Below are 24,765 nucleotides of genomic sequence, written 5' to 3' on the forward strand. Positions count from 1 at the left end.
ATGGAAGATGTATGGGACAGCTAATTTGTCTTTTTAGTGCGTGTATCCTGGATCAAAAGGAGCCACATATAGACTTGATAATGATCAGTAGATCCTAAATTTGAAGACTAATGCCATTATTGGATGAAGATTTAGGGGAGCAGGGCCTGGGATGGAGATGAGCATATTTTGTACATGGGATGGATATGAATAACTGTGGCCAAGAAGTCATAGTGCAATAGATTTCATTAAAGCCCTTTGACTATGGGTTCACCATGTTATTTGCTTTGGTCAAGAGGATAAAGTGCAAGTGACAATATTTTAGCTCCAGCCCAGGTCCTCAGGGGCATGGCATGTTTTGATTCGGCCCCTAGTACATCTTCCATTTCCACCAGAAGAATGTGTGAGGGCTAGCACATTGTTCTCAGCAGGAAGATGAAAGAGCCAAGTCACCCCATCTGAATGCAGAAGGGGCTGGACAGAAATAAGTAGATCTGGGAAATATGGAGAGCATGTGTGCACATGTGCATTCACACACACATTCTTATTACTAGTTAGGGTTGAACCTGGGTGATTTCAAATCTTAATGAAAATCAGAACTCACTTTCCACTGGTGTTTTGTTGGAAACTTAACCTCTGAAAAATTGTACTTAAAAAAGAGTTGCAGGACAAGGTTGAGGTTGAATCAGAGGGCATATAAGTATCAAACAAGCTATTTTTAGTAGACATGGAGTGGTCCAGGGTTGGGGCTTTTCTCCATTTCTGAAGTCTTCCCTTCCAATCTTAATTCCTCCAATACTTTCAATCCAAGTGGGATTTGTGGGATTGAGCCCCATGTTGGGCTCTGACAGCTCAGAGCCTGGAGACTGCTTCAGATTCTGTGTCTCCCTATCTCTCTACCCCTCCCCTGCTCTCTCTCTCTCTCTCAAAAATAAATAAATATTAGAAATTTTTAAAAAATGAAGTGCTGGTATCTGCTTTGAGGTGTAGTATACGATTTTTCAACCCTTGTGTATCTGCAAACAACCATGTTTCCTCCCAACTCCCCTTACCTCCAGGCAAGGGACCTAATAATTCTAGAAAGCTGATGTATAGCTGTTATAACATTATGGCACCTGCACACAATTTCAGCAATCTCATGGTTAAATATTCATGGTTAAGGGAGAGAAGAATCATAGATTAGTTCTGGGAAGGAGGCAAAATCTTGCCTGGGCACAGCCTTACATGGGCAGATGAAGGCACATAGTGGACAGTATTGACTTTTTGCATGTCTAACTACTCATATCCTGTATATCCTGGTAAGACTATCTTTACTGGGACATTGGCCAACTATCACTTACTCTCTGTGGTTAAATGAGATTGATCCAACTTTCTAGCTGCAGGTGTGCTCATTGCCCCAGAAAGGCCAATCAGCATAATCTATCACACTGGCTACATTGATCAATTTAGGAACAGACATGTAAACCAAGATCAAGCAATGTTGAGTCTGCCTTATGAGTTTTGTTGCAAGTGTTAGTGCAAGCATACTATTTTTTTTTCAAGTATATTATTTCTGCCTGGATATGCTGTTGGATATCTTCCCAGAACATAATGAGAAATAACCTGAGAGTGAAGTCTACACAGTGGGAAGTGGCGCCCAGACATGGAGAAAGACAGAGTTCTATTATTTGAGCATTTGGATCTACCCATGCTTGAACCCATTACAACCCTAGTGTTTTCAGTTATGTGAGGCAATCATTAATTAACAAGAGTCTTAACTAACTTGGGAAGCAATGAGTAGCTGGGAAAGAAAGATGTGTGTTGTACTTCTAGAGAGGAATTTTCTCCCTTAATTCATCAATATTTCCTCCTTGTTCCCGGAAAATGGAATTACACTCTCCCCGTGAGGGGAAAAAAAATTGAATGGAAGCTTTCCAATTTCCCTTGATTACTTACTCTTCTGTAAAAGAAAGCACACTAAAAATCCAATGTGTGACCCATTTGTCAAGGTTTACTAAGAGACAAGTTTACTCGGCTTCAAAGGCAGACATCCATTTCTGCTTTCTTGTTGACCAACCTGCTCTCACGGGCAGCGGGTGCCCAGTTTTTACCAGAGACTCCTGCATTTTAGACGTTACCATGTGCTTGCCCAGCCACTGTATTGTGCTGATGCTAAATTTCTGGGTTTGATAATGTACTGTACTTCTATTACCATTAGGGAAAGCTGGTTGATGGGCACATGGGAACCCTGTATTTTTTTTTTTTTGCAACTCTAAAACGTTTTCCAAGACAATTATTATTTTTTTGTAAAAGAAAATATCTTGGTCAGGACTTTAGATGAGATAAGACAGATCTTGGGGTGGGTGGAGCTGGAGCCACACACACCGGATTTATGAAGGAGATGTTGTCATTGATCATTTCCTGGCTTGGTTGTGAGAAGGAAACTCTACACCAGGTGGTGGAGAACCAAAGTGTCAGGGTGAAACCTCTACCCACACAGCCTGGGCACAAAGTGGCAGGAGGGAGCCATGATGGCCCAGTCCCCCTTCTTCCTTTGAACTATAAAACTGAAGACAGGATCTCGGTCTGGGTGGAAGGGACACTATGATCACAGAATTCCTGTCCTTGCTTTGCCTCGGTAAGTCTCCAGGACTGGGATGGATGGGTTTGGGTGGGTGAGAAAATTTACCATGAAGTGGAGGTTGATGTGAATTGATGGCTTCTGTGTCTTAGACACATGCCACCTGTCAGACTTTGGTGGGCTGTGGTACAACATGCCTCTGTACTGGTGCTTGCACATAAGGAATGAGGAACCAAGGTTCAGAGATGTGTAGTGACACCCTGGTTTACTCAGCTGTGAAATGCAGAGCTCCCATGGGGTCCCCAAACCTGTTTTGTCTAAATACCAGTCTTGCCATGAATGCTTGTAGGCATATAGGAGGGTGGGGTGTGTACAGTGTAGAGTGGTGAGTTTGGGTACAAATCAGGAATTCAGTGAAGAGTTATGCTGCAGACAATGGATGACATGAAAATTTTCTGGCCAGCCCTATCCTCAGCCTGATTTTAACTGTCCTCAACTTGAACGTGATGTAATCAGATGGATCTGAGCCTGTAGAAAGGAACGCCTCGATTATAACTGTGACTTGGTCACACAGGAGCTCTAGACTTTGAACCAGCAGCTCCACTGACCAAGCCCCCACTTCCTCCCTGTTTCGTGAGTAGGAGGTGAAGGGTGTGTGTGGAGGACAGCAGGACTTCTCATCTGCCCCAGTTCCTTCCTCCTTCTTCTGGGGTATAGACCTTCCCTTTGGGGTATTGTTCCTCCCACACACACATTTGAGCTTCTGGGGTGGCTGTCAGTCACTGTACCCCAAACCTCCCGCTGTAGGGCAGAATAATCTGGGAAGTCAAGAGACTGACCTTTTCCTGCCCATATTCACTTCCTGGGGCTGCTGTCACAAAGTGCCACAAGCCAAGTGGCTTAAAACCATAAAAATGTATTCTCTCACAGTTCTGGAGGCCAGAAGTCCAAGATCAAGGTGCAGAGCTGGCCTTGTGAGGGCTCTGAGGCTCAAAGGGAGAATCTGTTCCCAGCTCTCCTCGCTTCTGGGGATGGCAGGCAGTCCTTGGGCTCCTTGTCTGTAGATACTTTGCTGGGATCTCTCGTGTCTTCAAATGGCCGTCTTCCCTCTGTGTCTGTCTCCATGTCTCTCCACCTCTTCTTATGCAGACTTAGGGGGCCATCCTACTCTCCAATAACACTATTTCCAAATAACATATTAGGACTTGAACATATCTTTTGAGGGGGACACAAATCAACCCATAAGACTGTCCTCCTCTTTGACCATAATCATTATTCCAGGGATGATGCAAAGCAAGCCAGCCCAGTTCTGTCGGGAAGTTTCTCAAACTGGCATCGGGACACAGATAAATTTTGGTCCTCTATGAAGTGACCTTCCAAAGATGCCAGACTGTAGTTGCCCTCAGCCCCGCTCCCAGGCTCTTGGTCCTATCCTGACCATATTCAGAGGGAGTGATGCATGCCAGTGAAGAGAAAAGGCCCTAACAGCACTGAATCCCTGGATCAGATGGCTCTAGAGGCCAGCCAGATCCACCATTGCACTTGATGGAGGTTGCTTGCGATACAACTAGGCATTTCCACTTAATCTTATTTCAGGTGGACTTTTGATACCTGAATCTTTGTGCATCTTTAGGGCAAAAGTACCCAACTTACATAAAAATGTTTAAATGTATTGAGGTACAGTTCACATGAGAATAACCATTTTAAAGTATTCAATTTAGTGGCATGGTAGACATTCACATTGTTATGTAACCATCACAAAATGACTTCATCACCCTTAAAGGAAATACTATACCTACAAGGCAGTCACTCATCATCCTAACCCTAACCCTAACCCTAACCCTAACCCTTCCCCCAGACCCTGGCAGTCATCAATCTACTCTGTCTCTCTAGATTTAGCTATTCTGGACATATCATGTAAATGGAATCATATGATGTGTGACCTTTCATGTCTGGCTTCTTTTTCTTGGTATATTTGTAAGGTCCATCCATGGTGCAGCATGTATCGCTGTGACATTTCTTTCTATAATGGAATAAGATAATATTTTATATAATATACTATAATCTGAATAATCTTTTACATAAAAATTTTCAAGCTTTCCAGATGATGAGTTCAAAGGATCTGTTAAGTTGTAATTTAACGGTAACTGGGAGACCCAAGTTTGGCACCCAGTTCTAATGTGTGAGGGTGGGACCCTGACACCACCAAGCAAGTCTTGAACACCAGTTGGGTATACTATAATTTCACTCAATTGTGATACTATCTAGCTGGAGGTAGCATCAGATCCTATAGGTAAGGTGTCAGTTCTACAAGAACTCCCCCTCTCCATTTCAGATGCCAGTCACCAGTTCAGGTGGTCACCTGGGCTTCTGATCAACTGTCTATATATCAGGAGCTCCCATGACCCCCTCTTTTGGTCCAATTAGTTTGCTAGAGAAGCTCATAGAATTCACAGAAATATTTTACTTACTATATTACTAGAATATTATAAATATAAAAATATAAATATATATGGCTCTGGAACAGCCAGATGGAAGAGGTGTGGAGGGCCAGGTATGGGGAAAGAGCACAGAGTTTCCATGTCTTCTCCAGGTGCACCATTCTCCCTGCACCTCCTTATGTTCACCAACCTGGAAGCTCTCTGAACTCGTTCGTCCTTTAGAGCTTTTATAGAGGTTTCATTCCATAGGCATGGTTGATGAAATCATTGGCCATTGGTGATTGATTCCATCTCCAGCCCCTCTCCCCTCCCCAGAGGTCAGTGAGGTGGGACTGAAAGTTCCAGCCTTGTCCTCCTAGGGTTGATTCCCTTGGCAACCAGCCCCCATCCTTAGGTGTGGTCCAAAAGTCCCTTCATTTACATAATGAAAGAATGCTTATCGCTTTCAACACTTAGAAAATTCCAAGGGTTTCAGGACCTCTGTGCCAGGAACCAGGACAGAAACCAAATGTGTTTCTTACCATAAATCACAGTATCACATTAGTTTTTAGGGAACTGTGGTTTCTAGGGCCCCCACTCCTTCCTATCTCAGTAAAGGTAATAGCCCCTAACTAGGCTGGACATTGTACAGCTCTCCATTTGATGTCTGTAAAGGCCATTCTAAGTGTTAGATGTAGGATATGTGGTAGAGGTGGGCAAACATCAGCCAAATGTAAAGTATCAGCCAAATGACAGATACTTGATCATTGGTAGTTTCTCTATTGTAATTACTTCCTGGGAAATGTGCTTTTTCAGGTTATCCTGAACGCCAGTGGGTTTCTTCCCCTTAATGACAGCTTTCTCCATTTCAGTCTTCCTTGTCTAAGTCAGCTGTCGTCCCTTGTTAGGAGAGATGGACAAGTTCTGAAGAATCCAATGCGCCGTATGGGGACTTTAGTTAATAATTCTGTATTCTCACCACACACACACACACACACACAAAGGGTAACTATATGAGGTGATGGAGGTGTTAACTAGCTTGAAGGTGGTAATCATTGATAGATAGATGATAGATAGATATAAAATCATCATATTGTAGAACTTAAATATATACAATTTTATTTGACAAAGAAAGAGGACCCCTCCCTCACTTTCTATTCTCTGGTACGGTTTCACAATGTAAAATGAACTAAAGGCAACTGTATGTTTGTGTGTGTGTGTGTGCATGTGTGTGTTTAAGGGAATCACTGCGCAGAATATTGGCTGATATCAGAGCTGAGATATCATGAGTCTGAAAGCAGGATTGGTGTGTGTGTGGGGGGGCACTAAAAAGGGACCATGAGACCTAGGACTCCCTGACCACCCAGAGGATGATTTCCTACCTACTAATCCTACACATTGTCACTGCAAGTGCCCTCTCAGCACACTGTCTACACTCCAACTCCTTCCTTCTAGGTGAAGCTTGGGGGTCCCTGTTGTGAGCTGACCTCTGAGTTTAAACAAAGGCCAGATGTCTTGAGATACTCTTGCATTGAGACATTCTAGCTTCAACTCTTGGCAGACCCCAAGACTGGTTTCCCATATTTTCATCCATGGGATGATGTTCCTGTCCCAGAATGAAATAAATAGAGCAGAACACAGGAGAGGGAGGGGCTGATGTTTGTCAAGATCAAAGCCAAGAGTGAAGAAAGCATTTAAGACCACGAATGTCTTGAATTCTTCGTGAAAAGAAGAACTTTGTTAGAGAGAGCAACTTCCTCTCCAGAGAGGAAACCCTCCACTCATACTCCACAATAAAATAACCATTGCATCATTTAAGTGGTAAGGGTGAAAACTGCCATCATACAAGACAGGAGAGGAAAATATAGGTAAGTGTGCAATGATTTCTAGATGGTGAAAGAAAAGACTAATTGTGAAAGCAACACAATAAATCAGGAAAGGTTACTGGAATTTGGTACATAAACATAACTCCTGAATGAGAAACAATGGGACATAAGCAAAAGGTAAAAAATAAACCCAAGGAGGGACACCTGGGTGGCTCAGTTGGTTAAGCGTCTGACTTCGGCTCGGGTCATGATCTTGCAGTCTGTGAGTTTGAGCCCCGCATCGGGCTCTGTGCTGACAGCTCAGAGCCTGGAGCCTGCTTTGGATTCTGTGTCTCCCTCTCTCTCTCAGCCCCTCCCCTGCTCGTGTTCTGTCACTATCTCTCTTTCAAAGATAAATAAACATTAAAAAAAAATTTTTTTAAATCAACCCAAGGAAGTACCTTCAAGAAATGGGATGGATCTTTAACAAATTAGTCACGCATCATCTGCCTGATTTGTACTCTAAGATGAGTATATAAACTCATGTCTAATGAGAGTTTCTCTTCCAGGGCTTTCCCTGGGCTTTGAAGATGAGAAAAAGAATGGTGAGTTTTCTTGCATACACTTGATCTGTTCCTGCATCCCAAGTTTTCTGTCTGATCCTCTGAATTCTGGGAGGGCATTGGCAGTCATCACTTGGAAGATTCAGACTAACTCTGAATTCTTTCCAGAGACACTTACCAAACCCTACCTCAGTGCCTTGCCCAGCCCAGTGGTTGAACAGGGACGTAACGTGACCTTGAGGTGCCTGGGTCACCGCCACAATGTGACATTCATGCTGGGGAAGCTGCAGGACTCTGGGTACAGACAGGAGCAGAGATCTGCAGGATATGAGGCTGAATTCCTCCTCACTCACCTGGAGCCAAAGGATGCTGGGACGTACTTTTGTGCCTACAAGACAATGGACTCCCAGGAGTGGTCAGAGGAGAGTGAACACCTGCAGCTGGAGGTCACAGGTGAGAAAGGCAGCTTCAGGTTTGCCCTTGAGGCACATATTCCTTTTCCTGTGATGGAACCTGGCTGGGGAGAGAAGAGTCCAGGAAACAAAAAGACAGCTGTGACCGCTTGAGTGTAGAGAATTGGGGGAAGGCGGGCATGGGAACTGAATTTGGTGACCAGTTCTCATCAGAGATTCCGAATGGGTATCGATGAGGTGGGTGTGGAGGGTGTTTTAGAATATAGGTATTAACAGAAAATTTGAAGTATGACCAAAGATGGAGATGTGATTGTCACTGGGGGAAAAAAAAAAGTGTTTGTTAGAGTTTCCAAGAGGGGGATGCCATGCAGGACCACACAGAGAAGCACCAGGGCTAGTCAGGAAGCAGAGGGAGGGAGAAGATGGGGCAGGAACCTTTACTGTGGTTTCTGTGGGAAGGAACAGGCTTAAGATTGGCTCTGGGGTATAGAGGCTGTCCCTGAGTGTCTCGTATCTGACCCTGGAGTCATTAGGGCAGGGGAATAGTGGTCCAGAGGGTGGGAGCCATAGAGGAGGTGGTCAAGAGTGTGAGTTCTGGATTGCTTGGGTTGCATTTGAGAGGCGTGCTTGAGGGAGAGCTGTCTCCTATCTCTAGGAAGTAGATACCCTGGGAGGGGAATATCTCCAGGGTCAGCAAGGTCCCAAAATGTAAAGAATCAAATACAGAAAATAAAAGACATGGTTAATACAGAGATGGGTAAGAATGTCCCCAGGGAAACCCTGGTCCTCCCCTTTACCCCCGTTGCTTTGTACTCTTCAGGATCAATCCTAAAACCTTCCCTCTTACTCAGCATAGATCCCGAGACAATTCTAGGTCACAGTGTGAGACTCTGATTCCATACAGCAGAACCAAATGTATGGATATTGTTCTGCTGAAAACGGTGAAGGCAGAGCCACTACAAGTTGAGAAAATAAGAAAACCCAAACTGAGCATCGTGGCAGCATAAGACATCCCTCATTTTTGTACCAATCTTCCATGCCAACAACAGAAATGTGGCATCCATGCACAAACAAAAGTGCTTTTGTGGGAGTTGTGGGATCCGGCACCAAACACCAAGGGACCCAAGAGGAGTCTCACCCACCTGTGAGTTGAGTAGTAGGCAGACAGACCTCAGTACCAGCTGTGGAACCTGCAGGAGACTGTAAATTATTTCCAGGTCCTATTGGCCATGGTCTGGAAGCACCTGGAGATGTGATCAATAACTTATGGACAAGGGAACCTGTGTGGACATCTACAAACCAAGACTGAATCATGAAGAAATAGAAAATCTGAACAGATCAATAACAGAGAAGGAGAGTACCTCAAAAATCAAAAACCTCCCAATGAAGAAGAGCCCAGGACCAACCAGAAGGTTTCACTTATGAATTCCACCAGACATTTAAAGAAAAAATAATGCAAATCCTTCTCAGAGTCTTCCCAAAAATGGAAGAGGAGGGAACACTCCTACTCTCATTTCATGAGGCCGGCATCACCGATACCAAAGCCAGACAGCAACACTAAAAGAAAACTACGGAGCAATATAATATCCCTGATGAACATAGATGCAGACATTCCCAAAAAAACATTAGCAACCAAGTTCAACAGCACATTAAGGTTACACGTCATGGTTAAGTGGGATTTGTCCCTGTGGTATGAGGATGGTTCAACATATACAATCAATAAATGCGATAGACCACATTAGTGAATGAAGGACAGAAGTCATACGATCATCTCAGTAGATGCAGAAAAGGTATTTGACAAAATACAACATACTTTCAAAATTAAAAACTCTCCACAAATGGGGTATAGAAGGAATACATCTCAACATAACAAAGGACATACGCAAGTCCACAGTTGGCATCATACTCGAAGGGGAAAGGTCGAAAGCTTTTCCTCTAACATCAGAAACGAGACAAGGATGTCCGCTCTCACCACTTCCATTCAACGTAGCAATAAAGCAATCAAACAAGACAAAGAAGTAAGAGGCATCCAAACTGGAAAGGAAGAAGTAGAACTGTCTTTATTTGCAGATGATGTAATCTTACATATGGAAAATCCTAACGACTCAACCAAAAAAATGCTGGATCCTGAATGGTCAAAGAAATACGGAGAAAGAACAAAGTCGGGGGTATCACACATCCTAATTTCAAACTATACTAGAAAGCTACAGTAATCCAAATGGTACGGTACTGGCATAAAAATAGACACATAGACCAGCAAAACAAAACCAAGAGCCCAGAATTCAAGCCTCACGTATACAATCAACTAACATCGGGTAGGGGAGCCAAAAATACGCAGTGGGGTGAGGGTAGTCTCTTCAATAAATGGTGTTGGGAGAACTGGATGCCAGAAGAATGAAATTGGACCCCTATCTTACACCGCTCACAAAAATCAATTCAAAACGTAGTAGAGACTTAAACATAAGACCCCACACCATAAAACCCCTCGAAGAAAACAGGGGAAAACTCCTTTGCTTAATCTTGGCAATGAGGTTTTCAGATATGACACAAAAAGCATTAAAAAGGCAAAAATAGGGGCGCCTGGGTGGCTCAGTCAGTTGGGCGGCCGACTTCAGCTCAGGTCATGATCTCGCGGTCCGTGAGGGCTGTGAGTTCGAGCCCCGTGTCGGGCTCTGTGCTGACAGCTCAGAGCCTGGAGCCTGTTTCAGATTCTGTGTCTCCCTCTCTCTGACCCTCCCCCATTCATGCTCTGTCTCTCTCTGTCTCAAAAATAAATGTTATTAAAAAAATTTATAAAAAAAAATTAAAAAAAGGCAAAAATAAACAAGTGGGAAGGCATCAAGCTAAAAAGCTTCTGCGTGGCTGAAGAAACAGTCAACAAGATAAGAAAACTTAACCAAATGGGAGAGAATATTTGCAAAATGGCCGTGCTCTTGCCTGAGATAGGGAAGACTGGCAAGGAACAGGATTGGAAGGGGAGGGGGGAATTAGTGGGGTCATATAAATATTTTTGTTATTAGAAATAATATCAAAACTCCAAGAATATTAGAAAGAGCAATCTCATATTCTGACCCTGGTTTGCGAACCCAGTGAGCATCCCAAGAGTGGGGAAGACATTCTCTGCTTCCCAAAGAAGGCATAGAGTCCGTAAGTGGGACATGAGGACATAGGACCCCAAGATCCCCACACAATCATTGTAATTTTTTTTCTTACCTCCTGTTTTCTAGATGACCGCAAAAAACGCAGAGCCCCTCCAGGGGGAAAAGGTAAGATAAATTGAAGAATGCTTTTCCAAATTATACCCACCTCATGAGACAGGGGATCCTTTTTGATTAAAAGGCACAAGAAGCATCTCGATGCATGATTTCTCAACGCGATTGGGAGGATGATTGCCTCTCTTGGGCAATGACTGCTGAGCTCCTCCTGGGTTCATAAAAATCTGATGAGTAAGACAGGACAAGGTGCATCGTTTGTCATTTTACATAATGAAAACACTATGGTGGAGTTTTGGGAAGAATGGGGATGAGCTTGTGTGTCTGGTTTGGGCAGCACGATCCCTATGCTGTGGAGTCCACGTGCTTTGGGAATATGTATGACCAAAGGACTTGCTAAAACTTCTAAATTCAAGGGGCACCTGGGTGGCTCAGTTGGTTAAGCAGCCGACTTCGGCTCAGGTCATGATCTCGCGGTCAGTGAGTTCAAGCCCCGCGTCGGGCTCTGTGCCGACAGCTCAGAGCCTGGAGCCTGTTTCAGATTCTGTGTCTCCCTCTCTCTGACCCTCCCCTGTTCATGCTCTGTCTCTCTCTGTCTCAAAAATAAATAAGCATTAAAAAAAATTATTAAAAAAAAAAAAACTTCTAAATTCTCAAACACAGCTGAACATTCAGTTACTTTTCTCTGATGCTGCTTTTCCATGAAGAATTGGCTAAGATTCTATCCTCAGAGATGCCTGTAAAAGTTAGAGCTTTTGACATCTTTGGATGAAAACAGGAGCTCATCCAGATTTTAATGGCCAAATATATAATGTAAATTGGCAACTAGGTGCTTACTCATCTTTAATTTCTGCAACTTGTAACCTCCCTATAAGCTACTCCAAAGAGCCAAAATTGTTCAGGGCTGTCATTAGAGTTGACACTGACATAACCAGCTTTTTTTTTTTTTTAAAGGTATCTCCCAAAATGTCCTTGCAAAATAAGTAATAGTCTTTGAAAATGTGTTTATTCAGGATTAGCAGACTTGGGAAATGATTTCTACTCCAGCTTTAGGACCATAATGCATGCCAGGAATGTCTTTTTGGAGAGATATGAAATCTGATAGCATCCAGGAGCATGAAAGGGTCAGAAATAGAGCAGGAAGTGCGAGGGATGGTGTCAGAGGGGAAAGAGGAAGAGAAACGGTGATTTCGGCTCTCGCGTTATTTTCTTTCTTTTTGATTGATACATAACTCACACTCCCTAAATTCACCCTTTTGAAGGATATGACTCAGTGGCATTTTAGTATGTTTGCAAGGCTTTGCAGCCACAGCCACTATACAATTCCAGAACATTCTCATCACCCCCAAATGAAATCGCCAGCCTGTTAAGCGGTGTCTCCCCATCCCCATGGTGGACATTTGGGTTGTTCATACCTTTTTGGTATCGCAATAATTCTACCCTGAGCATTGGTGTGCACGTACCTGTTTGAGTCCCCGCTCCCAATTTTTCTTCGGTATCTACCCATGGGTAGAATTGGAAGGGCATATGTTAACTCTACATTTAACTTTTTGAGAAACGGCCAAGTTATTTCCCAACGTGGCCGCCCCATTTTACATTCCCACCAGTAATGCATGTGGGTTCCAATATCTCCATATCCTTGCCAACCCTTATTTTCCTTTTATTATAGACACCTTAGTGGGTGTCTTCTTAAGATGTGCTTTCTGAGTTCAAATTTATACCGCCGCAATTCTAAACAGAATAAAGCCTTTAAGCTCAGACAGGATGTCCCCAGCCCGCATACGAGGCCAGTCTTCTCTTCTGTGCCTGTGACTTTATTTACGCCCCATGTCAAGCTGTATCCCTTTGCTCGTCTGATTCCTTCACACCAACACCAGAGACCCTTTGTAGTTTATTCTGGCAACTTGTAAACATGGATGTGAAATTTGGCCAGGATATGTGGACATCTCAGGGTGAGCTCAGATCGATGGGTGTGGGGCCATAGAAAGAGGAAAGTCTTGTAATAGTTTACTTCTCATTTCTAGTGAGCTGCTGTGGGAGAGAAATCTAGGCTAGATGAAGGTTGAAGCTTCTCTGCATCCATTCGGGGCCTTGCTAGTCCGGGAAGAGCTGCTCCTGCCCTGTGTCTCACGTCCCTGGTGATGTGCTGATAGATTGCTGTGTTTGAGGGTGTGTTGGATTCAGGGCTGCTAGAAGCAGACTCTCACATAAGTATGAGCGTGGAAACGATATTGTAGAGGGCACGGGGAAAGAAGGCATGAGAAGAAAAGGACAGAACACGAGTGAGTGTCTTTTGCTCAATGCCACGGGAAAGTGCAGGAGATGGAGAAGGTGACACACACGGGCAGCCAGGGCTTAAGGCAGGAAACCACAATCCAGAGTGCATAAAAACGGCAAAGGGATCTGGGGGAGCAGCGAAGGAGGAGTATCAGCATCATCTGCTACAGAGGGAGACAGGTGTGGGCGGGATATCGGGGGAGAAAATAATCATTATCACTGCGATCTCATTATCCTACATGGTGAGTCAGATTCTAGACTGAGCGTTGTAAAGCCAGTACTCGCACCTCCCATCATTATCCAGCTCTGTGAGTCAGGTATTCTCACCCCACCCCTCTCCTTCCGGCCCCATCTTTATGGAGCTGTAATCGGGAAATAAAAGAAGGTATTTAAAGTGTGCCCCGTGATGGTTGGGAGTACAAGTACGCCGTGAAAGGAATCCCCCCATCAAATGAATGAATGCACCTGCCCCTCATGTACTCACTTCTTTTTTTTTTAGTAAGAATGCTTAAGATCTCTTTAAGCAAATTTCAATTATACAATAGAATATCGACTACTGTCACCATACATTACATGTCCAGAATTTATTCACCTTTTTAAAAAAATTTAATATTTATTTATTTTTGTGAGAGCGAGAGAAGGAGTGTGAGACAGGGAGGGGCAGAGAGAGAGGGAGACACAGAATCCGAAACGGGCTCCAGGCTCTGAGCTGTCAGCACAGAGCCCGATGTGGGGCTCGAACTCACGGACTGTGATGTCATGACCTGAGCCGAAGGCAGATGCCCAACCAACTGCGCCACCCAGGCAACCCATGTTGTCTTTTTTTTTTTTAATTTTTTTTAACGTTTATTTATTTTTGAGACAGAGAGAGACAGAGCATGAACGGGGGAGGGGCAGAGAGAGAGGGAGACACAGAATCGGAAGCAGGCTCCAGGCTCTGAGCCATCAGCCCAGAGCCCGACGCGGGGCTCGAACTCGCAGACTGCGAGATCGTGACCTGAGCTGAAGTCAGACACTTAACCGACTGAGCCACCCAGGCGCCCCCCATGTTGTCTTTTATAAGTAATTTTTATTCGCTTCTTTTGAATGCAAACAGAGTCGATGTGTTCACATTCTTTCCAAATTTAAAAGACTGAAAAAAAGTACTATCAAACAAAAAAATTCAGTTCTTATGGTCTTCTGTATAGGAGGCATTTTGGAAGAAAAATTCCACACGAAAGATGATTCTAGTAAGCCTCAGTCAGCAAGAGAACCCTCCTGTGAAAATACTCACTAACTGGTGTGGTTCTGTTTAGAAATAAGACATATCTAGATAATTGAAAAATAATGTTCCTAGCAGCCAGGAAATGTTCATTGTAAATTCAAGATCTCACGTAAAGGGAAAACTTCATGTGATTGGCAATAAAATTTGCTTATTATGTGCCATTTTGACTTAAAACGCGTATATGTTAGATATTAAACAGTTACGAATTTGCATGAACATATTTCTCCTGATTGGCGTTCCCGTTGCCCCAAAAAGTGAATACCAAGGAAAGTAATGTATTTTATGAACTTGAATAATCACTGTACACATCCTGTATCACCTCTGGATTTCTCTCAAAACTTGTTTTACTCCTTTTTTTTTTTTAAAGTTTTTTTTTAAGTTTATTCATTTTTGAGAAAGAGAGAGAGAGAGAGACAGAGCGTGAGCGGGGGAGGGGCAGAGAGAGAGGGAGACACAGAATCCGAAGCGGGTTCCAGGCTCTGAGCTGTCAGCAGAGAGCCCGACGCGGGGCTCGAACTCATGACCTAAGCTGAAGTCAGATGCTTAACCGACTGAGCCACCCAGGAACCCTTATTCATCTTTTAACTGGAAGCTTCTCCTCACTTACCCTGCCCTCAGCCCCTGGCAACCATCTACCCTCTGCTTCTATGAGTTCAATTTAAAAAAAAATTTTTTTTTTTTAATTTTTTAGATTCCAAGTGTAAGTGGAATCCAATCATGTAGTGTTTGCCTTTAGTTCATGTCACTTAGCATAATGCCCTCCAGGTTTCATAGGCTTTGTTGCAGATGGTCGGATTTTCTGAATAATATCCCAGGGGTGTATAACATTTAAACAACCCTTGAACTGGGAGAGAGTTGGGACTTCCATTCATGTCTGATGGGACTTGCCTCTGCCAGCATCGCCGTGATGTGGGGAAACGCGTATCTGCCCAGACTGTGAGCTCACTTCTCTGGGGTTTCCACACCCAGTGGCCAGCACAGAGCTGCCCGGACCCGGGGTCGCCTGGCCTGAAGGGTTAGACATCCCAGGACTTGAAGCCCATCCCGGCTGTGTGACTTTTTTTTTTAATTTTTTTTAAACATGTATTTATTTTTTTTTTTACTTTTTTTTTTTTAACGTTTATTTATTTTTGAGACAGAGAGAGAGACAGAGCATGAATGGGGGAGGGGCAGAGAGAGGGGGAGACACAGAATCGGAAGCAGGCTCCAGGCTCTGAGCTGTCAGCACAGAGCCTTGAACCCACGAACTGTGAGATCATGACCTGCGCCCAAGTCGGATGCTCAACCAATTGAGCCGCCCGGGTGCCCCATAAATCTTCATTATTATTGATATGGCTGACACACTGATTGGGAATTTCCCTTGGGCGAGGCCCTCTCTGGGAGTGCCCACCTGGTTACCCCCCAGCCCCCCACCATGCAGTGCAGTCAGTAGCTACTATTCCCATCCTCGCTTTGAATGGGGAAAGGGAGGGGCGCCTGGGTGGCGCAGTCGGTGAAGCGTCCGACTTCAGCTCAGGTCACGATCTCACGGTCCGTGAGTTCGAGCCCCGCGTCGGGCTCTGTGCTGACAGCTCGGAGCCTGGAGCCTGTTTCAGATTCTGTGTCTCCCTCTCTCTCTGCCCCTCCCCCGTTCATGCTCTGTCTCTCTCTCTGTCTCAAAAATAAATAAACGTTAAAAAAAAAAATGAATGGGGAAAGGGAAAGTCAGATTCACTCCCCTAAGACATGGGAAGTTACATGGGAAGTTCCAGCTCGGAAGCAGCAGCTGAAGGCTTTAGAAGCCCGATTGTCTGGCTGCTGACAACTGTCCTGCCACATACAGATCAGGGTGTCTGGGCAGCCAAACTGATGGTCTGACCTGCTCCTCTCCCACCAGCCACCAGATCCACCATTGCTGCCACGTGCAGCTGTCTCTCCATTTTGCTCCTCTTCCTCTCCATCTTCCTCATCAACAGATGCACCCAGCATGGTGAGTTCAGGGAGGCACCGATTTAAAACACGGGGGAAGGGGAGTGAAGGGAAGGATTTTCTCATTAGATAAATTCCTCCCTGTATTATTATTATTATTATTATTATTATTATTATTATTATTATGTGGGTTTTTTTTTGTAGATTTGTCACATGAAGAATCCACCAAGAGGTAGATAAACTCAACGTATCTCGTGCCCCCTCCCACCTTTCACAGACCCTCTTTGCGTGTCTGTGATTCCCACTCCCGTCCAACCCGTGCTGTGACTCTCTTCTTCTCTCCAAAACCCTATCCTCTCCCCCAGTCTTCATATCCCACACTTTAATGTGTTTCTGTCTCTCAGAACCAGCCATTCCAAACTTCCCCAGCAGGAGGCTATGGGTGAGTGATAAGGGAAGAAACCACATGGGCATGGTGGGATGGGAAGGGTAAGTCTGACTCCTGCACTCTGAGAACTGATTTTTTTCCCCCTTTCTCTCACAGATGCAGATTCATCTGACCTGGAAAGGACATCTGTCTTGGTGAGTTCTCCCCACGAGCTCACTTATCTCCATAGGCTGACCCTGTTCACCCGCTGGTTTAACCCACACTCTGGTTATATGACTGCCCCCAGCTCACACAATTGACTGGAGGCCAATGAACATTGTGTTTAAAAACATATGCTTCGGCCAAACTCATATAAACTGAGGGCAGAATGGTGGTTACCAGGAGGTGAGAAAGTTGGTAGATAAGTAAGTTCTGGAAATGAAATGCACAGCATTGTGATCATGGTCCATAACGATGTATTCGAACTTCAGAGTTGCTAAGAGATTACATCTTAATTGTTCTCACTGCTTGGAAAAGACATGATAATTATGTGACGGGATTCATGTGTTAGCTAGCACTATGGTGGTAATCGTGTTGCAATATATAAATGTATCAAATAAACACTTGGTACATTTATATATTGCAACATGATTACCACCATAGTGGTAAAACCTATACAATGTTATATGTCAGTTATATCTCAATCAACAAAGATACATGGGCTTTTTGTTCCGGAGTAGCAAGACTCCAACTGCCCATGGCTACTATTTATTACCAATATGGTCTGAGACAAAGCATGAAACCCCTGTGATCTGGACCCTTCATTGCCTCCCATATCGAGTGGGAATCAAAATCCCCCATGAGAAGGCCTGTGTGAATCCACTGATGTGCTAATCATAAAGGGTTTGCTGGAGTTTCCAGCAAATTTTAAACGTCAGATGGCATAAAAGCATCAATTAACAAATGTTAACCAATGTACATTATTTTTTTCTATTTAAAATACTGTTTACTTGTGATTCAACATTAATTAGCATTACCTTGGGGCGCCTGGGTGGCTCAGTTCGTTAAGTGTCTGACTTCAGCTCAGGTCATGATCTCGTGGTCTGTGAGTTCAAGCCCCGCATCGGGCTCTGTGCTGACAGCTCGGAGTCTGGAGCCAGCTTCGGATTCTGTGTCTCCCTCTCTCTCTGCCCCTCTCCCACTCACGTCCTGTCTCTGTCAGAAATGAATAAACATTAAAAAAATTTTTTTTAAATTAGCATTACCTCTAAGAGCAATAACAGATAACGTTTATACATTTTTCCCATAGGACACAGAGGTCCATTGGTTTATTCTTTATGTCAAAGCAAGTAAAAAGAGGCATTAGCAAAAAGTACAAATGGTTCAATGTTGTGTTTAAAAAATATTTATGCACATGGCATTCACTTAGATATGCATATAATTTTTTAAGGTATGGAAAAACATAGTTCACAGATTTGCAAATAAAGCCTCAATGAACAAATCTGGCCTATTTTAAGCGTTGGATTAATGACATTGATTAGCAAATTGTTGATCATAATATGAAAATAATATAATATTACGATGTGCTACCTCCATACAGTGAAATTCTATTCAGCAATAAAAAAAGGAAGTAGTGATAGGTACCTTTGGTACAAGGATGTATTGCAAAAACCATTTTGCTAAGTGAAAAAAAGCCAGATACAGAAGACTGTCCATGGTGGTGTTCCATTGTGTAAAATCTCCAGAAAAAGCACATTAGTGGTGGCCTATGGCTGGGGTGGGGAGAGCAGGTGTAACTGCACATAGGCACGAGGGAACTTTTTTGGGTGACGAATGTTCTAAAACTTACTGTGGCGATGGCCAGCCACATCATTCTACCGATTCACTAAATGTCATCAAATTTCACACATGGTACATAAATTATATCTTAATAACACTTTTTTAAAAATTTTTTAACGTTTATTTATTTTTGAGACAGAGAGAGACAGAGCATGAACGGGGGAGGGGCAGAGAGAGAGGGAGACACAGAATTGGAAACAGGCTCCAGGCTCTGAGCCGTCAGCACAGAGCCCGACGCGGGGCTCGAACCCACGGACCGTGAGATCATGACCTGAGCTGAAGTCGGACGCTTCACCGACTGAGCCACCCAGGCGCCCCAATAACACTGCTTTAAAAACAGTGTAATATTACATAACCAGTCGGAATTCTTGAAGGATAGTAGTTCTTATTCTCAAAACCATGCATTTGCAATGACTGTTATTAGTCCCACTTACACTCATTAGCATCGTTTCATTAAAACCAGAGTCAAAACCCTCATCATCCGTGAAACATGGCCATTCCTAGAATGGCTCTGTCCAGTAGGACTTCCCGCCATGATGGAAGTGTCCCAAAGCTGTGCTCATACAACAGCCACTGGCTGCATGTGGCTTGTGCACATTTGAGATGCATCTGGTGTGACTGAGGACCTGAGTTTTGAGTTCGATTTAACTTTAATTCACTTAAATGTAAATAGCCATACGTGGCTTGTAGGTACCATATGAGACAGCTAAGCTCTAAATGCCCATCTCTCTTCCCCAAAGGCTGAAAGACCCCCAGGGAGTGAGCTATGCTGATCGAAACCCCAAGGCACCACCTGCGGCAGCTTCTGTCCCCCGCCGAGGAGCCCCCAGGATCCTGTGAACGTACAGTGCTGTAGGATCCCTGGAAGGAGGAGAACTTGATTTTAGATGGTGGAGGTGACTGAACACATGGAAACCAGGTCACTGTGTGTCCTTGGCTCACAATCCATAGTAATGAAATGAAGTTTCTGCTTTTTTGCCTCCACACCTCTCAAGAATTACTGGTCTCAAAAATAAATAAAAAAAAAAAAGTTAAAAAAAATTAAAAAAAAAAAATTACTGGCTGGATTTCCCCAAAATTTGGAGTGTGACTTTAGTACAGTTTGGCTTAAAACATAGGCTAAGAACACATACCATGTGTATGGGCTGGTAGTACAAGGATACCCACTTAGGGAATTCTAGATGGCACCCCATACATAGAAAACTGTTCCCCCAGAAAACTCCATTGATTGCTGTTGGGTGAGGCATAGAAAACTGTTCCCCCAGAAAACTCCATTGATTGCTGTGGGGTAAGGCATAGAAAACTGTTCCCCCAGAAAACTCCATTGATTGCTGTGGGGTGAGGCATAGAAAACTGTTCCCCCAGAAAACTCCATTGATTGCTGTTGGGTGAGGCATAGAAAACTGTTCCCCCAGGAAACTCCATTGATTGCTGTTGGGTGAGGCATAGAAAACTGTTCCCCCAGAAAACTCCATTGATTGCTGTGGGGTGAGGCATAGAAAACTGTTCCCCCAGAAAACTCCATTGATTGCTGTTGGGTGAGGCATAGAAAACTGTTCCCCCAGAAAACTCCATTGATTGCTGTGGGGTGAGGCATAGAAAACTGTTCCCCCAGAAAACTCCATTGATTGCTGTGGGGTGAGGCATAGAAAACTGTTCCCCCAGAAAACTCCATTGATTGCTGTTGGGTGAGGCATCCCATAGACCAAGGGATTTTGAAAAGGAGCACAAGATACAAGCCACAAATATAGACACCCAACTGCGATCTATCCAACACAACCCTAAGTCGCATGCACCAGGGTAAGTCACTAAACGTGTTTGGTTCATGATCCTTCCAAGCCGTACTGGGCAGAGCCATCCAGTCTTAAAGTTACGACCAGTTTCCTTTCTGATGCGAATGGGAGAGTTTTCTCAGTGCCATCGTGTTTCTATCTATATTATTTCTTTGGAATCGAAGGATACGACGAAGCTAGACTTGCCAAGTATATGTTGGTGTTGTCATTGGGCACCCATAACTTCATTAATTTATGTATTGTGTCTTTGTAAGGATTTTTCTGAGGGTGGGCTCTTTTGTGTGACAATGACACCGAATGGCCAGTTACGTATCAACACAAATACACGAGCTCTGATTCCAAAGTTATGTCAGCCAATCAGGTTTGGAAGTCACTGTTTAATATGTGAATGAACCAAAGTATAGGCATTCAGGATGCACATGTAAATATTCTTAGCTCACAAGCATATACAGGGTAACTCTTCTCTTTCTAGGTTAGGTTTTTAATTATGAAGTGATTCAACCATAATGGAAAACACCCAATAGTATAAATGGAAACAGGCACACTGACCTTACTTTCTAGACATTAACATTTTGCTGTGTTTCACCACTACCACATCCACTCTCTTGTCCTTCCTCTCTCCCCAGAGGTGAACATTATCCAAGCTGCTATATGTTATTATTATTATTTTTTAATTTTTTTTCTTTAACGTTTATTTATTTTTGAGACAGAGAGAGACAGAGCATGAACGGGGGAGGGTCAGAGAGAGAGGGAGACACAGAATCTGAAACAGGCTCCAGGCTCTGAGCGGTCAGCACAGAGCCCGACGCGGGGCTCGAACTCACGGACCGCGAGATCATGACCTGAGCCGAAGTCGGACGCTTAACCGACTGAGCCACCCAGGCGCCCCTGTTATTATTTTTTTTTAATTAAAAATCTTTTTTTAACCTTTATTCCTTTTTTGAGGGACAGAGAAAGACAGAGCATTAGTGGGGGAGGGGCAAAGAGGGAGACACAGAATTGGAAGCAGGCTCCAGGCTCCGAGCTGTCAGCACAGAGCCTGACGCGGGGCTGGAACCCACGAACCATGAGATCATGACCTGAGCTGAAGTCAGACGCTTGACCGACTGAGCCACCCAGATGCCCCTGCTGTATGTTATTCTTATGCATTTTTTCACTTTCACTACACAGACATCTACTAATATTCAATATAGGGCAAGATTCTCTGTGTTATTAGTATATATACAAATATACGGAATCATGTTGTATATTATAATTCTGTGACTTAATTGTCCTCAATATTATGCTTTTGGAAACCGCCCTGGGGGAATTTTGTGGGTCTGGCTCAATATCCACTGCATAGAATTTAGCTGTTAACCATACCAGGAAATATTGTTCAGCCACAAAAAAGAATAACATGCCACTACACGAATGAACCTTAAAAAGATTGTGCTCAGAGGGGCGCCTGGGTGGCTCAAGTGTCCAACTTCGGCTCAGGTCATGAGCTCACAGCTCATGAGTTCAAGCCCCGCGTCGGGCTCTGTGCTGACAGCTTGGAGCCTGGAGCCTGCTTCGGATTCTGTGTCTCCCTCTCTCTCTGTCCCTAACCCACTTGCATTTTGTCTCTGTCTCTCTCAAAAATAAATAAACATTATAAAATAATGAATGAAAATGGAATTATTACAACCAATCCCTCAGAGATACAAGCAATTATCAGGGAATACTATGAAAAATTATATGCCAACAAACTGGACAACCTGGAAGAAATGGACAAATTCCTAAGCACCCACACACTTCCAAAACTCAAACAGGAAGAAATAGAAAGCTTGAACAGACCCATAACCAGTGAAGAAACTGAATCAGTCATCAAAAATCTCCCAACAAATAAGAGTCCAGGACCAGATGGCTTCCCAGGGGAGTTCTACCAGACGTTTAAAGCAGAGATAATACCTATCCTTCTCAAGCTATTCCAAAAAATAGAAAGGGAAGGAAAACTTCCAGACTCATTCTATGAATCCAGTATTTCTTTGATTCCTAAACCAGACAGAGACCCAGTAAAAAAAGAGAACTACAGGCCAATATCCCTGATGAATATGGATGCAAAAATTCTCAATAAGATACTAGCAAATCGAATTCAACAGCATATAAAAAGAATTATTCACCACGATCAAGTGGGATTCATTCCTGGGATGCAGGGCTGGTTCAACATTCGCAAATCAATCAATGTGATACATCACATTAATAAAAGAAAAGATAAGAACAATATGATCCTGTCAATCGATATAGAAAAGGCATTTGACAAAATTCAGCACCCTTTCGTAATAAAAACCCTCGAGAAAGTCGGGATACAAGGAACATACTTAAAGATCATAAAAGCCATTTATGAAAAGCCCACAGCTAACATCATCCTCAATGGGGAGAAACTGAGAGCTTTCCCCCTGAGATCAGGAACACAACAGGGATGCCCATTCTCACCGCTGTTGTTTAACATAGTGTTGGAAGTTCTAGCATCAGCAATCAGACAACAAAAGGAAATCAAAGGCATCAAAATTGGCAAAGATGAAGTTAAGCTTTCACTTTTTGCAGATGACATGATGTTATACATGGAAAATCCGATAGACTCCACCAAAAGTCTGCTAGAACTGATACATGAATTTAGCAAAGTTGCAGGATACAAAATCAATGTACAGAAATCAGTTGCATTCTTATACACTAATAATGAAGCAACAGAAAGACAAAGGAAGAAACTGATCCCATTCACAATTGCACCAAGAAGCATAAAATACCTAGGAATAAATCTAACCAAAGATGTACAAGATCTGTATGCTGAAAACTATAGAAAACTTATGAAGGAGATTGAAGAAGATATAAAGAAATGGAAAAACATTCTGTGCTCATGGATTGGAAGAATAAATATTGTTAAAATGTCAATACTACTCAAAGCTATCTACACATTCAATGCAATCCCAATCAAAATTGCACCAGCATTCTTCTCGAAACTAGAACAAGCAATCCTAAAATTCATATGGAACCACAAAAGACCCCGAATAGCCAAAGTAATTTTGAAGAAGAAGACCAAAACAGGAGGCATCACAATCCCAGACTTTAACCTCTACTACAAAGCTGTCATCAACAAGACAGCATGGTATTGGCACAAAAACAGACACATAGACCAATGGAATAGAATAGAAACCCCAGAACTAGACCCACAAACGTATGGCCAACTCATCTTTGACAAAGCAGGAAAGAACATCCAATGGAAAAAAGACAGTCTCTTTAACAAATGGTGCTGGGAGAACTGGACAGAAATATGCGGAAGGTTGAAACTAGACCACTTTCTCACACCATTCACAAAAATAAACTCAAAATGGATAAAGGACCTGAATGTGAGACAGGAAACCATCAAAACCCTAGAGGAGAAAGCAGGAAAAGACCTCTCTGACCTCAGCCATAGCAGTCTCTTACTCGACACATCCCCAAAGGCAAGGGAATTAAAAGCAAAAATGAACTACTGGGACCTTATGAAGATAAAAAGCTTCTGCACAGCAAAAGAAACAACCAACAAAACTAAAAGGCAACCAACAGAATGGGAAAAGATATTTGCAAATGACATATCAGACAAAGGGCTAGTATCCAAAATCTATAAAGAGCTCACCAAACTCCACACCCAAAAAACAAAGAACCCAGTGAAGAAATGGGCAGAAAACATGAACAGACACTTCTCTAAAGAAGACATCCTGATGGCCAACAGGCACATGAAAAGATGCTCAACGTCGCTCCTCATCAGGGAAATACAAATCAAAACCACACTCAGATATCACCTCAAGCCAGTCAGAGTGGCCAAAATGAACAAATCAGGAGACTATAGATGCTGGCGAGGATGTGGAGAAATGGGAACCCTCTTGCACTGTTGGTGGGAATGCAAACTGGTGCAGCCACTCTGGAAAACAGACCTACCCTATGACCCAGCAATAGCACTGCTAGGAATTTACCCAAGGGATACAGGAGTACTGATGCATAGGGGCACTTGTACCCCAGTGTTTATAGCAGTACTCTCAACAATAGCCAAATTATGGAAAGAGCCTAAATGTCCATCAACTGATGAATGGATAAAAAAATTGTGGTTTATATACACAATGGAGTACTACGTGGCAATGAGAAAGAATGAAATATGGCCCTTTGTAGCAACGTGGATGGAACTGGAGAGTGTGATGCTAAGTGAAATAAGCCATACAGAGAAAGACAGATACCATATGGTTTCACTCTTATGTGGATCCTGAGAAACTTAACAGAAACCCATGGGGGAGGGGAAGGAAAAAAAAAAAAAGAGGTTAGAGTGGGAGAGAGCCAAAGCATAAGAGACTCTTAAAAACTGAGAAGAAACTG

The 24,765-nt window shown here is 43.4% G+C and overlaps 1 protein-coding gene across 2 annotated transcripts; it reads left to right on the forward strand.

Moving 5' to 3' along the window:
* The first annotated feature begins 2,431 nt into the window (after window positions 1-2,431).
* LOC109259283 (V-set and transmembrane domain-containing protein 1-like) lies at window positions 2,432-19,591 on the forward strand. 2 transcript variants are annotated; one of them, XM_053905802.1, is made up of 8 exons: window positions 2,432-2,596; window positions 7,334-7,369; window positions 7,496-7,780; window positions 10,968-11,006; window positions 16,370-16,462; window positions 16,606-16,633; window positions 16,806-16,843; window positions 19,348-19,591. In XM_053905802.1, exons 1-8 carry the CDS (start codon window positions 2,563-2,565, stop codon window positions 19,350-19,352), a joined length of 558 nt encoding a protein of 185 aa, XP_053761777.1. In that variant the 5' UTR covers window positions 2,432-2,562; the 3' UTR covers window positions 19,353-19,591. The 2 variants fall into 2 exon arrangements, with proteins under 2 accessions (XP_053761777.1, XP_019292339.2); XM_019436794.2 differs by having other exon boundaries at window positions 7,334-7,780.
* Window positions 19,592-24,765: the final 5,174 nt, after the last annotated feature.

Source organism: Panthera pardus, unplaced genomic scaffold (genome assembly GCF_024362965.1).
Source record: "Panthera pardus isolate Hobbes unplaced genomic scaffold, ASM2436296v1 HiC_scaffold_18, whole genome shotgun sequence".
Taxonomy (NCBI): domain Eukaryota; kingdom Metazoa; phylum Chordata; class Mammalia; order Carnivora; family Felidae; genus Panthera; species Panthera pardus.

Coding starts and splice junctions, on each gene's coding strand:
- LOC109259283 (XM_019436794.2), top strand. CDS start 2,563: ATGATCACAGAATTCCTGTCCTTGCTTTGCCTCG. Junction 7,781..10,967: donor CCTGCAGCTGGAGGTCACAG/GTGAGAAAGGCA, acceptor CCTGTTTTCTAG/ATGACCGCAAAAAACGCAGA. Junction 16,634..16,805: donor CATGAAGAATCCACCAAGAG/GTAGATAAACTC, acceptor TCTGTCTCTCAG/AACCAGCCATTCCAAACTTC.